This window comes from Artemia franciscana, chromosome 7, assembly GCF_032884065.1.
Source record: "Artemia franciscana chromosome 7, ASM3288406v1, whole genome shotgun sequence".
NCBI lineage: Eukaryota > Metazoa > Arthropoda > Branchiopoda > Anostraca > Artemiidae > Artemia > Artemia franciscana.
The window spans coordinates 60,146,428-60,162,366 of record NC_088869.1 but is presented as its reverse complement, the minus strand read 5'-3'; the positions used below and the strand labels follow the sequence as shown (position 1 = coordinate 60,162,366).

The 15,939-nt window shown below is 36.0% G+C and overlaps 1 protein-coding gene across 1 annotated transcript in view; it reads right to left on the bottom strand.

The window, feature by feature from the left end:
* LOC136029555 (protein sine oculis-like) overlaps window positions 1-15,390 on the bottom strand; it is a 31,401-nt gene extending 16,011 nt beyond the window's left edge. Inside the window, exons 1-4 of the mRNA XM_065708033.1 lie at window positions 15,056-15,390; window positions 11,181-11,420; window positions 6,766-6,917; window positions 2,254-2,391 (exon numbers count right to left, since the gene is read on the bottom strand). Coding sequence (XP_065564105.1) covers window positions 2,254-2,391; window positions 6,766-6,917; window positions 11,181-11,420; window positions 15,056-15,352 — 827 coding nt within the window. The 5' untranslated portion in view covers window positions 15,353-15,390. The remainder of the gene's footprint in view (window positions 1-2,253; window positions 2,392-6,765; window positions 6,918-11,180; window positions 11,421-15,055) is intronic.
* Between the last annotated feature and the right edge of the window lie 549 nt (window positions 15,391-15,939).

Genomic DNA, 15,939 nt, shown 5'->3' with positions numbered 1-15,939 from the left:
TTCAAATAACAGGAATTGTAGTTTCAGAACCAAAACCAAAGAAAAAGAAACTGGTAACTAAAAATTAAAATTAAGTATTGTTTTGTCAAAATTGCAATAGGTGTCGATCTGTCAAGTAGACAAATTTCTAAGACTTAGAAATCAGTAGAGGGTTAACATAGAAGCTTGAAAATACCTACTACTACTACTACTAATAACTCACTGCAGGACCAAGCCGCCTGAGGCCAACACAGCTACGCACGCTCCTCTTCCAACCTAATGTATTTAAAGCCTCCCTCTTTACACCCTCCCAGGAAGTTCCCATTTCCTTTAAATCTTTATTTATGACATACTCCCAACCCAGACAAGGACTACCTGCTTTCCGTGTAGCCCTAGACGGTTGGCCAAAAAGGACAATCTTCGGTAATCTGTCATCCTTCATCCATAGGACGTGGCCTAGCCATCTCAACCTTTCTTTCATTATAGACCTAGAAAGCGGGATTGAACCACATTTTTCGTACAACCTACTGTTTGAAATACGGTCAGTCAGCCGGGTACCCAGAATAATCCGTAGGCAATTTCTCTGGAAAATCTAGTAAATTTTCATTTACTTTTCGGAGCGCCCATGCTTCAGAGCCATATTTGACCACTGTCATTACTGTAGCTTCCAATATTCTAATCTTGGTTTGCAGACTTATCTTTCTATTCTTTCAAACTTTTTTTTAACTGTGAAAAAACACCCTGAGACTTAGCTATTCTACTTTTAACATCTTCACTGCTCCCACCGTCTTTACTAAGAATACTACCAAGGTAACTGAAGCTCCCAACCTGATCAATCTTTTCGTTACCTAATGTCACCTGTTCATCTTCACTTATTCCTAGCCTTAGTGACTTAGTCTTCTTAACATTAATTTTCAAGCCTATTTAAATATAATACCTCCTCGGAGTATATTTTTGTTCCTGGATTTATTACTGGAAGTTTCATTTCCAAACCTAGCACAACCTAGAATTTTACCTCACAAAATTTCATCCGCACAAATTCAGAGTTTTACGCCAACATCAATGTATATTGCATATGACATCTCTCTCAAAGCTGATGCTGTTACAGGTAGGGTACAGGGAGGTGATCTTGGGCAGTTAGAAACACAAGATTTTTTCTATCTTCAAAAAGGTACAAGCGTTTCATTTAATATGGTTGTAGTTCAAAATGAATTGTCACTAAATCAAGTGAAATTATGATTGTCAACTATTTTCAAAAGGATGCCAGTTTCGTTTAATAGGGTGGCAATTCAATATTGAATTGTCATTACGTCAAGTGACATTGAAATCATAGTCTCATCTAAGGCAAAATATCCCTGTTTTCTAGGGAGAAAAACAGGGAGAAATTCGACCTAAAGAAGAGGAATTGTAGGGAAAATTGATATGAAAATAGAGAAGATTGAAATCGAAAAGTGGAAGCACTGAACATGGAACCTAGTCCCTTTCGCTTGTTTCGTGCAATTCTGTATCGGAAAAGTTGTTATATTTACCATTGTCCCTTTGGTCTTTTTCGTATCATTCTGTGTCAGAAAAGCTATTTCGTTTATCGTTGCAAATAGGCATTCCTATTATTAAAACATTTTTTAAACATTTGTCGCTTAACTTTGGTTAAAATTCTATCTTGAAAGTTACTTTTCTGGACTTGGCTCACTTTAACACTAAACCTTCCATTGACATCTTTACTTTAGGAATTAATAAATGTACCTCGAAATTGTGCTTCAATGTTGACATAGAAAGTGGTAGAACGCAGGTAGCATTTTTTTTTCAAGATTTATTGATGAAAGAAAAAGGAATTAAACATTTTGAAGACATCGTAAAACCATACGTTAACCATGAGGTTTATTAGAGAAACGTGCCAATTTCAAAATTTCCAAGCTTGGCTAAATTGCAAGTCTATTGTACTTCAATTGATCTATGATTCTTTTTTGCTGAATTTGTTCTCTTAGCTAAGTAAATGTTAGAGTTAGAATAAAACAGAGAAGAAAGAAGGAGGCTTATTTATAAGTAATTAAAGGGAATTACTAAGCAGGGAATTACGATAAAGCCATCACTTTTTTAATTGAAAACATTTTAATGTACAAAAAATTCAAATTATTGAATCTTTTGGCACAAAAGAAACCTTAGCACAAAAATACAATTAGTACAAAATTTTTTGCTTATAGAGCACAGACATTTAAAATTTGTTGAATTTAATCCAACTGTTTCTGCTTATACTATGATTTCGACAAAACTCACCTTCGATGATTTGCAGGTGCCTGTGGGGTTCTATCCCTTTGGCGTCTGTTTTTAAACCAATTTGACACTTGTGTTAATGTCAATCCAGTCTCCTTTGCTAGTTGCCTCTTTTCTTCTGGAGTGGGATAACGGTTTAACCTAAAAACGATAACTTAAATTAATAGATAGGAAAAATTTTGGAGACAAAGAAAAATCTATATTCACAAATATAATATACCCAGGTTCACTGGCAGATTGCCTCCCAAAATTTTTTCTGGTGCGTTCATTCCGTGTTTTTTTTACTCTTTAAAAAATTGCTGATTTGGTCAATTATTGGCATCCTAGTCACATCCTCCCCCAATACTTTGCTCTGGATCTTCCTTCGCCAGGTCTGCAAATCTTGCAAGCAAAACTGAGTCAAACATACATAAACTGTAGGAGAATTTGCCAAAGGGAAGCCACCTGTGGGGTTTGTACTCCTGATTATTAGGTAAATAGCTCTCCCTAATAAGCTCCAACAATCCACTGACGAGTCCTTCATGGGAAAACTGTATTTTCAATGGAAATGTTTCGTTGTTGGTAATATTAAAAAAAAAACAAGTCTCTTTCAAATCAAAGCAAACAGCGACGCAAAACCTTAAAAAGCAAACAGGAAATGTCAAGTATGTAAAGGGGGCCTCCCCGTACCAATTTTCCGTTTTTTACTGAAGCTGTATGCTTTACAGGAAACATTTTTAGAGAAACAAATATTATTATCAGGTAATTGTAAATGTTTCATTTACCAATTGCTTTTCAAATTATTTGAACTGAAAAATTCATTGTTTAAGTTCATCAGTGTATATTCTTTCAAACGAAAAGAGGTAAAAGATTAAATCCATATTCATCTGAATGATCATCTAATTCATCTGAACCTCTTGAAAAATTTTGCAAAAATCAGAATTAAAAAGATATTTTTGAGGTTTTGTGAACACTACTATTGATTTAGAAAGTGACTCTTGATTTTTTTCTTGGTTTGTATTTTTATTTAATCTCTTAGAGTTTTCATATTTTTTTTTTTTTTATTCTTTTTACACTGGAGATGGCTTAGGAAAGGTTTTAAAAATTGGATTTATCTTTATTATGTCACTTGCTCTAAGCTATCTGTTTTGTTCGTTGTCCTAAATTTTCTTTTACCATCACAGGAAAGCACAATCTGAGATGTTGGTAAAAAGGTAAAATATCACTGATGAATCTGGGAGGGGGAGAGGCCAGGAGAGCCCTTGGCCCACCCCAAGATTTTTTCTGGTGCCCTCTTATCTTGTTTTTTATATTGTTTTTACTCTTCTTGTAGAATAAATTTGTCAGTTTGGTCAATTATTGGCACCTTTGTCACACTGCCCCCCCCCAAGATTATTCTTTCTTGAACTTGTCCTTTTTTGTTCTTCAGGGGTATTCGTATTGAACCAATAGTCCTAGAAGATTGGAAGATGGCTCGATTGAAAGGAAAATAAAAGCTCTAGTGCCTTCTATAAGTGACCAGAAAACTAGAGAGTAACTAATCCCCCTCTCACGCCTTTTTTCTCCAAAGTCATCATCCAATTTTGAGATAACCATTTTGTTCAATGTAGTTAAAAGGTTCAATAGCTGCGTCTTTTGGGATGAATTTACCCCCCCCCCCCCCCAGCCCCCGGAGGAAGAGCCACAAGTTATGAAATTTATCCATTGTTTACACACAGTATTTGTTATTGGGAAGTATAGCGACATTTTTCAGGGCGAGGAGGGATTTTCTGGGGATGGATTTTCAACAAGATTTTCTAAAATTTCCATGGGAATTTTACACAGGGGGAATTTTCCAGAATTCATGTACGAAATTCGTTTTTATTTGTCTTACTTTTTCAAACGGGAGAAATTATTACCAGGAGAAATTCTTCGTGGGGAAATTTTCGGCGGGAGAAATTCTCCATTGGGGGGAGGAGGTCCGTAAAATATTTTACACTCGGAGCAATTCCGCCATGACCTGAAATATCATCAGAAATTAATTAAAAGCAAGACTTTCTTCAAATGAAAGTATGCTAATGAGTATGTTTCAGGCGAAATCGTAAGGAAGAAATTTTCTTGGGGGAATTTGCAGTAGAGATGGAATTGTCCGGGAGTAATTTCCTGGGGACAAATTTTAGATGGAAGGAACTTTCTATGGGCTGATTTACCGTCGGGGTGATTATTTTAATTAAACTACCTCTGTGATTCAGGAGTCATTCTTAAAGAATTAGAGCAAAGTTCAAACTTTAGCGTAAAGAGCGAGGTATTGACGAGGGGGCAAACCCCCCTCAAATCTGTAATTATTTCCGTTCGTTTTAAGTTTTAATATTGCTCCTTACTTTCAGTTGAAAAAACTTGTTTTCTTTTTATTTAATTTCATTAGAAAAAGACTTGTTTTTTTTTATATATTTAATGTCAGAATGAAAAAAAAAAGAATCTACCCAGAGAGGCTAATTTCACCTTTTATCTGAAACCAGTAGCAAAAGTTGAACTTAAGCAAAAGAAAAAAAAATCCTCAAATCATTCAGAACTGGTGTAGCAGCGAACAATAGTAAGGAGCATTTTCAGGATTGTTTTAGTTATTAGTTTACCAAAATAATTTTACTAGGGGCTAACTAGTTAACCGCTTGTCGCCATTTGGTCAACTCTGGTACAAATAGTAACAATGGTATGTCTGATAAATTAATGTTACATTTTTAGTTGGTAACATTACGTCAATTTTGAAACGTGGTAAGGAGCCAACTAGTTGCGCTTCGTATAGGCCTATTACGGTTGCTTGTACTTTAAGTAAAGTATTTGAATATGTTTTGCTCCCTGATCTCCTGTCGGCGGAGTCGGGAGGCGGAACCTAAAATCTTGGAAAATGCTTAGAGTGGAGAGACCAGGATGAAACTTGGTGGGAAAAATAAGCACAAGTCCTAGATTCGGGATTGAAATAACCGGAACGGATCTGCTCACTTTGGGGGAATTGGGGGAGGGTTGATTCCAAAAAATAGAAAAAATGAGGTATTTTTGACTTACGAAAGAGTGATCGTATCTTAAGGAAATTTCATATTTAGAAGGACCTCGAAACTCAGATCTATTATTTTGAATCCCGACTGGGTCTATTATCATTAGGGGGGGGGGAACGCTAAAAGCGGAGAGATCAGGATGAAACTTGGTGGAAAGAATAAGCACACGTCCAAGATAGGTGACTGACATAACCGGACCGGGTCCCCTCTCTTTGGTGGAGTTGGGGGGAGGGGAAGTAATTTGGAAAAATTAGAAAAAATGAGGTATTTGTAACTTACGAACGAGTGATCAGATCTTAATGAAATTTGATATATAGAAGAAACTCAGAAACTCTGAGAATGTCTCAGAGCTCTTATTTTAAATCCCGACCAGATCTTTTGATATTGGGGTAGTTGGAGGGTCAAACTGGAAATCTTGGAAAACGCTTATAAATGTCGTAGATACGTGATTGACGTAACCAGACTGGATCCGATCTCTTTGGTGGAGTTAGGTGGTGGGGTTCAGTGCTTTGGCGAGTTTGGTGCTTCCTGACGTGCTAGGACGATGAAAATTGGTAGGCGTGTCAGGGAGCTGCACAAATTGACTTGATAGTCCTTTTCCCCGATTCGACCATCTGGGGGGCTGAAGGGGGAGGAAAAATTAGAAAAATTGAGGTATTTTTAACTTACGAGTGGGTGATCGGATCTTAATGAATTTTAATATTTAGAAGGACCTCGTGACTCAGAGCTCTTATTTTAAATCCCGGCCGGCATTAAGCCTCTGAATTTCCTTTAAAGCAATCTATTGATTCTTAGAATTTTGCTAGAGCTTCTGGCTCTTGGCTCTTCCGACCTCGTGACAAGTGCCATATGAGCTCTTAGCTCTTGTTAATAACCAAGATTTGCAAGGTATAAGAGTTCTGTGTTTTCGTTATTGCAAATATTTATTGTATCTGCCGCGTTCTTATAGAAATCAGAAGATTATTAGAAAGTTTTGTGCCACTGATATTATTTTTGTTTATAAGAAACTCTATGCTAGATTAGGTGCTGAGGCCTGTCAACGCTTGGGTCCTTACCACCCTTTGATTAGACTGTATTGATTGTATTGTTTGTGTTATTTTGTTTTTCTTTCCTTAACGTTTTTACTCCGCTTAAATTATCAAAACAAGCGGTTAACAAATAAATTATTATTATTAATGTAACTACGACGGAATATGATTCAAATGTGATAATTCTCTATATCCATAGAGAGTTATAATATTTATATATTATATTCATAAAATTCCCTTTGTTCATAAAATTAAACAAGACAGGATTAGGGACAGAAAGTTCTTCGGTAGCCTACTGACAATGAAAGACATTTGAAAGAAAAATTAAATAGAAATAAAAAGAAAACCGAAGATACAAAATCATTTTTTATTTTGTTTGATCTATTTTTAGCCTCATTAGCGGAAGGAGGAGGTTTTCTGTCCTCCTGTTCACTTCTGTGGGTGCTCTAGAAACAGCGACGAGTGATAAAACATACCTATAAGTTTCTTTCAGTGCATTCCTTGATTTCTCCTTGAAACAGTATATTGTTTCCTCGCCATCCCAAATGGTAGGTGGAAGGGGGTACTTTCTGCGAAGTCTATACTTGTCGACTGCACCCAATGAACGACCCCGAATACTCTCGGCTTGCTAGAAGAAGACAGATATGTACATTAGGCACAATCACTAGGGTGTTGTAATGTTTGCGAGAATGATAATAAAAAAAAAATCTTAATCTAACCAGCTAATTCAATTTTACCAGTATTTTTAGTTAATTTGCATTAAGTACCTTGATCTTGTTTATGGCTTTCAAAATCGATCTTTTGATAGAATGAGAAATTAATAAAAAATCAACATTTTAGGTAACTTTCTACTATTATTTTCGGTAATTTGACTATTTTCACTTACTTCACATTCTGAGTATTGAAATCTTCATCTATTTTTTAGTAATTTTTGTCTACAAATTTTCGCAAAGCTTGAAGTAACTCGGGTAAGAAAAATCAGATAAGCTTTTTTCGCTTGCAGGAGAAATCGAACATATAAAAACAAAACACCTATGTATGTTTCCTGTTGGCTTTTGAATACAGCTGAAATAGGGTTAGTAAAAGCCAACAGAAAAAAGAAACAATGCAAATACTTCTTCTGCTACCAACAAATGATTGCAGTATCCAGCAGCAGTTGCTGGACCAACACAGCAGTTGTCACTGTTACTCCATCTTATTCTCTTAAGAACTTCAACCTCGACCCCCCCCCCCCCCCGATAAAGTTCCTACTTCATTTAGATACCCCTTGTGATTCCCCCGTCCCGTTCTAGACCATCTTGCTTTTATTTTAACTTCGTTAATACCTAAAAGCGCGAGTTTTGACAAACCATTATCCAATGTTCATGAAGCAGACCTAGCGATGTTTCTTTCATTATAGCTCCAGACCTGAGTTTCCAACCGATTTTAGACCATACACCACCTAGGCCTTCCTAAAATTCTGATACCCGCCCTCGTGATATTAAAAATTTTTTTATTCAAGATCTTATGAGTATTTTCCTAAGAAAAAGCCTAAATGGCCATTAACTTGGTATCGTTTTTGGGTTGTCCTCCAGGCATGTTGTATATGAATGAAAAATATTGTCTATATAAAACAACTTTTATACAATGTTTCTAATGTCATTGCAATACTATCATGTATCTTTTTAATCTTTAAATGCCTTTGAAGATGGTGTCATTCACCAAAAAAAAAAAGATTTTTTTTTAGAAATTAAGGCTCTGAAGTAGGCATATAGTCAGTCAAAGGCTGCACTTCCTGCCCATGACTCGCCAAAATATTGTCGTGCCTCACCGATTGGAACCACATCTCCAGACAATGGCATTGAATCATTTTTCAGTATCATTTGCTTTATGTGCATTAGTTTAAACGAGTATCTATGGACACTCATTGACAAGCCCTCTGGAAAATATCTAGAACATCTCCATCAATTTTTGACCATGTTCTTCCAAAGCACATGCTATGTACCTTAGGACAAAATTCATCCGAGTAGTTTACAAAAAGGGAGATGACTCCCGTTCCAAATCAAATAGCCTGTGACAACAGGAATCGAACTCCCTGTCCTCACAGACAAAGGTTAAAAACACAGCACAATTTCTGATCAAACAGTTCGTGGTAGTAAGGAGCGACCCAGCTCAATAGTAAACGAAACTCTAAAAAACGGAATATTGATGCTAAAAGATACATCAAAAGAATCGGATTTCTATGCTGATTTTAAATATGTAAGTTTCATCAAATTTAGTCTTTGTCATCAAAAGTTACGAGCCTGAGAAAATTTGCCTTATTTTGGAAAATAGGGGGAAACACCCCCTAAAAGTCATAGAACGGGTGCGTGTTTATTTGTTTTTTTTCCCAGGGGTCATCGTATTGACCAAGTTGTCCTAGAATGTCGCACGAGGGCTCATTCTAACGGAAATGAAAAGTTCTAGTGCCCTTTTTAAGTGACCAAAAAAATTGGAGGGCACCTAGGCCCCCTCCCACGCTCATTTTTTTAGATAGCCATTTTGTTCCGCATAGCCGAAAACCATAATAACTATGTCTTCGGGGATGACTTACTCCCCCATAGTCCCTGGGGAGGGGCTGAAAGTTACAAACATGGACCAGTGTTTACATACAGTAATGGTTATTGGGAAGTGTACAGACGTTTTCAGGGGGATTTTTTTTTGGTTTGGAGGTGGGGTTAAGTTTTTGGGGGCTATGTGGGAGGATCTTTCCTTGGAGGAATATGTCATGGGGGACGAGATATTCAATGAAAAGGGCACGGGATTTTCTAACATTACTATAAAAAAAAATGAAAAATATACATGAAAAAGTGTTTTCAATTAAAAGTAAGGAGTAGCATTAAAACTTAAAATGAACAAAGATTTTTACGCATATGAGGGGTTCTAAAAATACTTTAGCATACAGAGCGAGGTATTTAGGAGGAGATAAATACCTCGCTCTTTATGCTAATGTATTTTTAGTAATTTCAACTATTTATTCTACGACCTTTCTGATTCAGGGGTCATTCTTAAAGAATTGGGACAAAACTTAAGATTTAGTATAAAGAGCGAGGTATTAACGAGGGGACAAACCCCCTCATATACATAATAAAAATATAAGAATATAAAATTTGTTACGTAAGTTAATTCTTAAGTTACGTATATTTTTTACTAATAAAAACGTTCGCTAAAAATTAAAAGTTCTAGTTGCCTTTTAAGTAACCGAAAAATTTAAGGGCAACTAGGCCTCCTTCCCCACCCCTTATTTCTCAAAATCATCTTATCATAACGAAGAGAAAGCCATTTATCCAAAAAAGGATTAATATGCAAATTTCATTTTAATAATTTATGTGCGGAGAGCCAAAATCAAACATGCATTAATTAAAAAACGTTCAGAAATTAAATAAAAAAAACTAGTTTTTTTAACCGAAAGTAAGGAGCGACATTAAAACTTAAAACGAACAGAAATTACTCCGTATATGAAATGGGTTGTCCCCTCCACAATCCCTCGCTCTTTACGCTAGATTTTGACTCTTTGTCACAATTCTACTGTTTTGAAACAATTAAAAACTTTAGCGTAAAGAGCGAGAAAATTCAAAAGACGGATGTGTGACGAGATGACAGTGAACGTACGGTTGCCAAAGGCCGAAGCTGGTGACTGTAGTGAGGAATCTGATCAGAGGAAGGTTATGTAAGTAAGGCGACACTTGACCCTTAAGGTCCAAACTGGCGTTGCTGATCTCTGTTTCCTGGCCCTTCAGCCAGGAAGTGCAATGGGGGGCTGGGGGACAACCATCCTATGCTTTCACCCACCCTTCCTGCTTACCTTCCCCAGAATTCTCCAGGTACCCATTTAGAGCTGGGCTGACTCAGGCTGAGCTTACAGAGTCACGCCACTGACCCTCGTCCCAAACCAAATAATTGGTCACAACTGGGATTGAACCCATATTCCTTGGACAAAACTATAATGCCAGACTATAATTGCAAGGGCCGAAGTTCAGAGACTTTGACATCCTTGGGCAAAAGCTCAAACTAGCTATTATAGCAACAATGACGGCTCGTTTGCTATTAATCTGTAAAATTTAGGACGAAGCAGGTCTTACAAATTAAGGCACTATTCAACACAAAATAAAATCGGTTTTAGCAAAATTAAGCGAAAAATCGGTTTGCACAAACAATGTCAATCCTTACTCTTTAAAGATGTCAGAGATAGGTCATATCTTGTTAGAAGAAGGGGGGCAGGTAGAATTAAGCTAACCCACAGTTCAGAAGAGTAACTATCCAAGAATGTTTTTTTTGCTGTCGAGATATGAATTAAAATCAAGTTGTTGGACTGTGAATAAAATGTTAAAAGCCATAACTAATTGGAGAAAAAGCCAAAATAGATAGTCTGAGTGAGGGGCAAAACTGGCATAAGCCTTTTTGAGAATTGCATAAAAATTATGTCATTTCACTTGTTGATAGAAAGTCTATCATCCATCAATCTTAGAGAAGAACTAAGATAGATAGTTATGGAATAAGGATTATTCGAATAGTCTGAGTTTCTTTGAGCCATTTGAAGGCAGTGGCTAGAACCGAATTTTTTTTATCTCTGGTTAAAATTCTGCAAGACCAATGAACCGTCAAAACACCAGTTCTGGTAAATTACACCAGTTTAGGTAAGTTACACCAGTTCAGGTATGCTAGACGATCATTCAGAAAAGATACTGTTTATTATAAAAAAAAAACTATCACAAGCTCTAATAGAGCCAAATTCAATTTTTATGTTAAACAAAAAGAAAAACCAAACCAGACAAATAACAGGCAATTGTTAAAAAATAATTAGATTCAGACCCAGCGACGGATATGAACAATAGAGTATCATAAACCCTGTAGTAAAAATTAAAGTACTTACAGCGTAGCGTGAGTTGTACCAGATTTGTTGAAGTTCTAAATGAAACCGGTCGCTAAACTTATTGTTTTCCAGAAGCTTGTACACTTCGGAAAAGGCCTTCCAGTGGAATGCCACCCAGACTCTAGCCCTAATTATGGTCTCTGAATTTGAAGCTCTTGGGTCTTTTAGAAGTTTTCGGACTAAAACAGTCAATCGGTCATAATCTTTGGATTGCAACAAAGCCTCGCACATACAGTCAATCTAAAAAAAAAAACAGAATATTTGCTTAAAAAGAGAGGGAAATCTTACTCATAGAAGAAGCAGAAGAGAAATGGAAATTTAAGATATCTTTTGTATCAAAGATAGAATAGAGCCTTCGGTTGCAGGTGTTTCATATACTATATATACTAAGGTATACTATACTGTACTATATATATACTATATACTTAACCATTTGCGCTTTTACCATTTTCCAGGTAAGTAATGGCATAAATTTATTGTCTGAAAAAGTTACTACAACCAATAAATATAGGAAAACACACGAGGGGGGATACCAGTAATCTTAACCCACGCTAATAAACAGATACAATGATTCAGATGGCAACATTTGTTGATAAATTTAAATTCTTCACCACTTCAGACCATGTTTTTATGCTATATTTGCTCTGAAAATCCGTAAATCGCATTATTAAGAAGGCAACATTTGAATGAACAATCTCTTATTTTGGATTTCTGTAGTGTGGCTACTTTCACAGAATGATTTGACCCCCTTACCAATTTAAATTGTGTAGCTTACGCATACTTCAAAGGGTCTACCCATTCACCACACAAACAAGGACAAACAAGAGGTTGGTAAGGCAGACAGTCGAGCTTGGCTGAATAGTTTGAACATTTTTGCCAGTTTCCCCACCTTGTTTCCCCCTAAGAAGATGAGAAACATAATTAAAAATAAGCTTCGCCCCATTTTAATCATAAATACTATGAATTGAAAAAGTAAACATCGGTTACGTAATAAGAAGTAGCTATTTGCTTTTAGAATTATGGTGTCGGACCGTCTCTTGGCACGGTACGAAGAAGTGGCGGAGAATCCTCTATATTCATATGTTATAATCGTGAAATGAGAAAATTTCAAGCCATAGTAGTGGGATCTCTTCTCAAGAAATAAACAGATCCCAAGCTTAACCCCTCTAAATCTCGGGATTTCGCCCATTGGACAAGTTTGACAACCTTTTCACCTAGAAATGCCAATCTTCTAACATAAATTCCTGAATATTAGGCTATTTCTACCTCTTATAATTTACATAATTTCATTCTAGAAATATCCTAACGTTATACAAATTTGAGGGCAGTACCTGAAGACACGATTTTTGGGGACAGAGGGGGTACTTGCCCAAACAAACAATTAAACAGTTATAATCATTTCGTTATTTATGAAAATTTATTTTTATTTAAATAATATAGAAGGTGTATTTAATCTATGAAAGTAATTAATAAATTAACAATTAATTAAACAAGTTAAAATAAATGAAAAAATTAAGTACAAATGATGAAAATAAAGTAAGAAATAAAAAAAGAATTATTAATAAATTTAAAATAATTTTGTTAGTTAATGAAAATTTGACCTGAAAAGATTTGGGAGACAGGGGGGGGGGTGCTAATCAAGAATTGACCCGGGAACAAGAGAAGCAAGGACCGCCACTGGGTACTTGTTTAAAGATAAGTACGTAGGAATATTTCTGTGGGGCAGGGAAATGAAGAAACTGAAAAATTGACCAAGAAGTGCTCAGGAAATCAGTATTTCGGGGGAAAGGGCAGTGCCAGGCCCACGTTTCCTCCTCTCGTTTTGTCCCTACCTTCCGAGTAGTAAAAACTGAAGGCACAAGGTCATTATCAAATTAAGTTCAGCTTTTTCTTTTGTTATTTTGAAATGGGGGCATTATAATATAAGATCCCTTGTTTTTGGCTGTTTAGACCCACTGCACTGTAGGTGGTTTAAGTATAAAATTTCCCTGTCATTTTATGAATTTAAAGGCAGTTACAATACCTGATGAGCAGTAAAAACCGCGGCCATAAGTTCATTATTAGGTTTGGGTCTTCTTGTTTTTCTTGAAATGAGGGTCTTCTAAGTATGTGGTTATTCCTACCCATTACCCTCTAGAGGATTTATTTTTTAGAAATCCCCTGTTTTACACAAAATCAAAGTTAGTTAAGGAATGTGTTGAGTAAAAGAAGCCGTAGGTAAATGTTTATTACCAAGTTTGCTTCTGTTTTTATTATTGTGTTTTTATTTTTATTAAATAAAAAAACTAGTTTTTTCGACTGAAAGTAAGGAGCAACATTAAAACTTAAAAGGAACAGAAATTATTTCGTATATGAAGGGGGTTGCCCCTCCTCAACACCTCGCTCTTTATACAATTTAAATTTTAGTAGTTGAACAAAAAAACTTCTTGCTGTTCCTGTTAAACGTCCCTTGTGTTTCAAGAGTCGTTCTTAAAGAATTGGGAAGAAAATTCTAACTTTAGCGTAAAGAGCGAGGTGTTGAAGAGGGGGCAACCCCCTTCATATACATAATAATCTTTGTTCGTTTCAAGTTTAATGTTGCTCCTTACTTTCAGTTGAAAAAATTGTTTTTTATTTAATTTCTGATCTTTTTTAAATAGTGTCGTCAAATCTTGCCCCACCCGCTCGGAGAAATCCCCCTACCCCATGGAAATATCCTCTAGAAAATTCAATTCCGTTGGAAATTTACCCCGGAAAGTTACCCTTAACAACTCCACGCGTAAAATTGAGACAGAAAAGAGAGAGCAAGATATAAAAAGAATTTTGTATAAGAATTCTGGCAAATTACCCCATTTCGCAATTTCTCTGACAAATTCAACCCCTGGATACTTTCCTCCCCACGGGAAATTCCCCTGTGGGAAGCTCCCCCAGCAGAAAGTTTGTCCTCCCCCACCCAAAAATGTATGCATACTTCCCAGTAACAAATAATATGCGTAAGTTATAGGCACATTTTATAATTTATAAACCTTTCCCCTGGGGCTGTGTGAGGTCTTGTTGAAAAAGGCATAGTTACTGGGCCTTTTAACTATGATGAATAGGGGACTTTTTGGTTACTTAAAAAGTTCTAGAACTTTTCATTTCCGTTCAAATAAGCCCTCTCACAATATTCTAGGACTAATAAGTCCATACGATCATCCCTGGGAAAAAAAAACAAATAAACACGCATCTGTAATCTTTTTTGAGGGAAATAAACATATTTTTGCAGATAGGAATTTGAAACCTCTACAGTAGTTTTATTATACGCTGAATATGACGCTGTGATTTTCAGTAGGATTCTATGACTTTTAGGGGGTGTTCCTTCTTTTTTCGAAAATCAGTCAAATTTTCTCCGGCTCGTAGCCTTTAATGGGTAAGACCAAAGTTAATGAACCTTACATGTTTGAAACCAGCATAATAACTCGATTCTTTTGATATATCAATTGGTAAAATTCCGTTTTTAGAGTTTTGGTTACTATTGATCCGGGTCACTCCTTACTTACAGTTCGGTACCGTGAACTGTTTGAAACGGAAGGCTCCAGATATAAGCTTCTGGTTATGCCTGCTTTTATATATCTCGAATCTACTACACTTTAGAGAATTTAAATATTGAAATATTCAGGCGTTACATAAATTCAAAGTTATTTGCAATACCTTTGAGAAAACAAAAGACAAAAGTTCATTATCAAGTTTTTGATTACTCTTTTTTTGGGAGGGGTAGGGCTCCTCATATAGGCTAGGGAACCTATTCATATAGGTTTCTAAGAATATCGTAACTTCTACAGACTTACATTTTAGAAAATTTAAGTTTAGAATTAGGCCTACCCTATTATCACATGAATTCAAGTTAGTTACCATACCTGTTGAGTAGTAAAAACAGGAGGCAAAAGTTCATTATCAGGAATCAAAACTGGGTCCGTTTCTGATAAATAATTTCCTGTAGCATAGTCACAAGAGCTAGCACGATTCCCTACCGAAATTGGACTGGGCAGCTCTTGAGTGCTCGAATTTGGACTAGAACAACTATCACTATCATCCCGTTTAGAGAGAGAACGATCTAGCGAATCGGAATAACATTTCTGCTGATATTCATATCCGTGTTCTGGTCGAAAACTATTTAGACACTCTTCACGGTAGTAGTGGCCGGCCACCTCCATTTCCAACAAGTGGAATTCACTCAATTAAATCTGAAACTAACCTGATCTACGAGATAATCAGGTCTCAAGTGTGACATTTGCTTCCTCGCTCTGATTGGATATCTCTAGAGCCAATAGATTCCTCGGAGGATTCTAACAAGTTGTAGAAAGGGACAGATTATATGAAGGTGTTCTATTACAGAAGCGAACAAGTAAATTAAAGAAGCAATTAAAGATAATCATTTCAAAAGAGCAATAATGGTTGGGTGATCAAAAGATGTAATAGAAAACAGTGAAGTTAAGATTTAATTGAATTAGACTAACTTTCCAAAACACAATATTGCTTCAGATAGTATAAGTAGCAGGAATCAGTTAGAACAAAAAAGGTGAAGATGATGGGGGGAAGGGGTAATAATTTCTGGCTAAGGATATTAGTAGATAAAAAAATGAAGAACTTAAAATATACAAGTAGGTAAGCATTTGATCAGGAGGGCCTCTGGGACCATGGGCATATCCAGGATTTTTTTTTTGGGGGGGGGGGAGGTAATTACAATTAAAATCTTTAAAAACGCATAAAAATTTGTCTATAGGCATTTTTGTTACGTTTT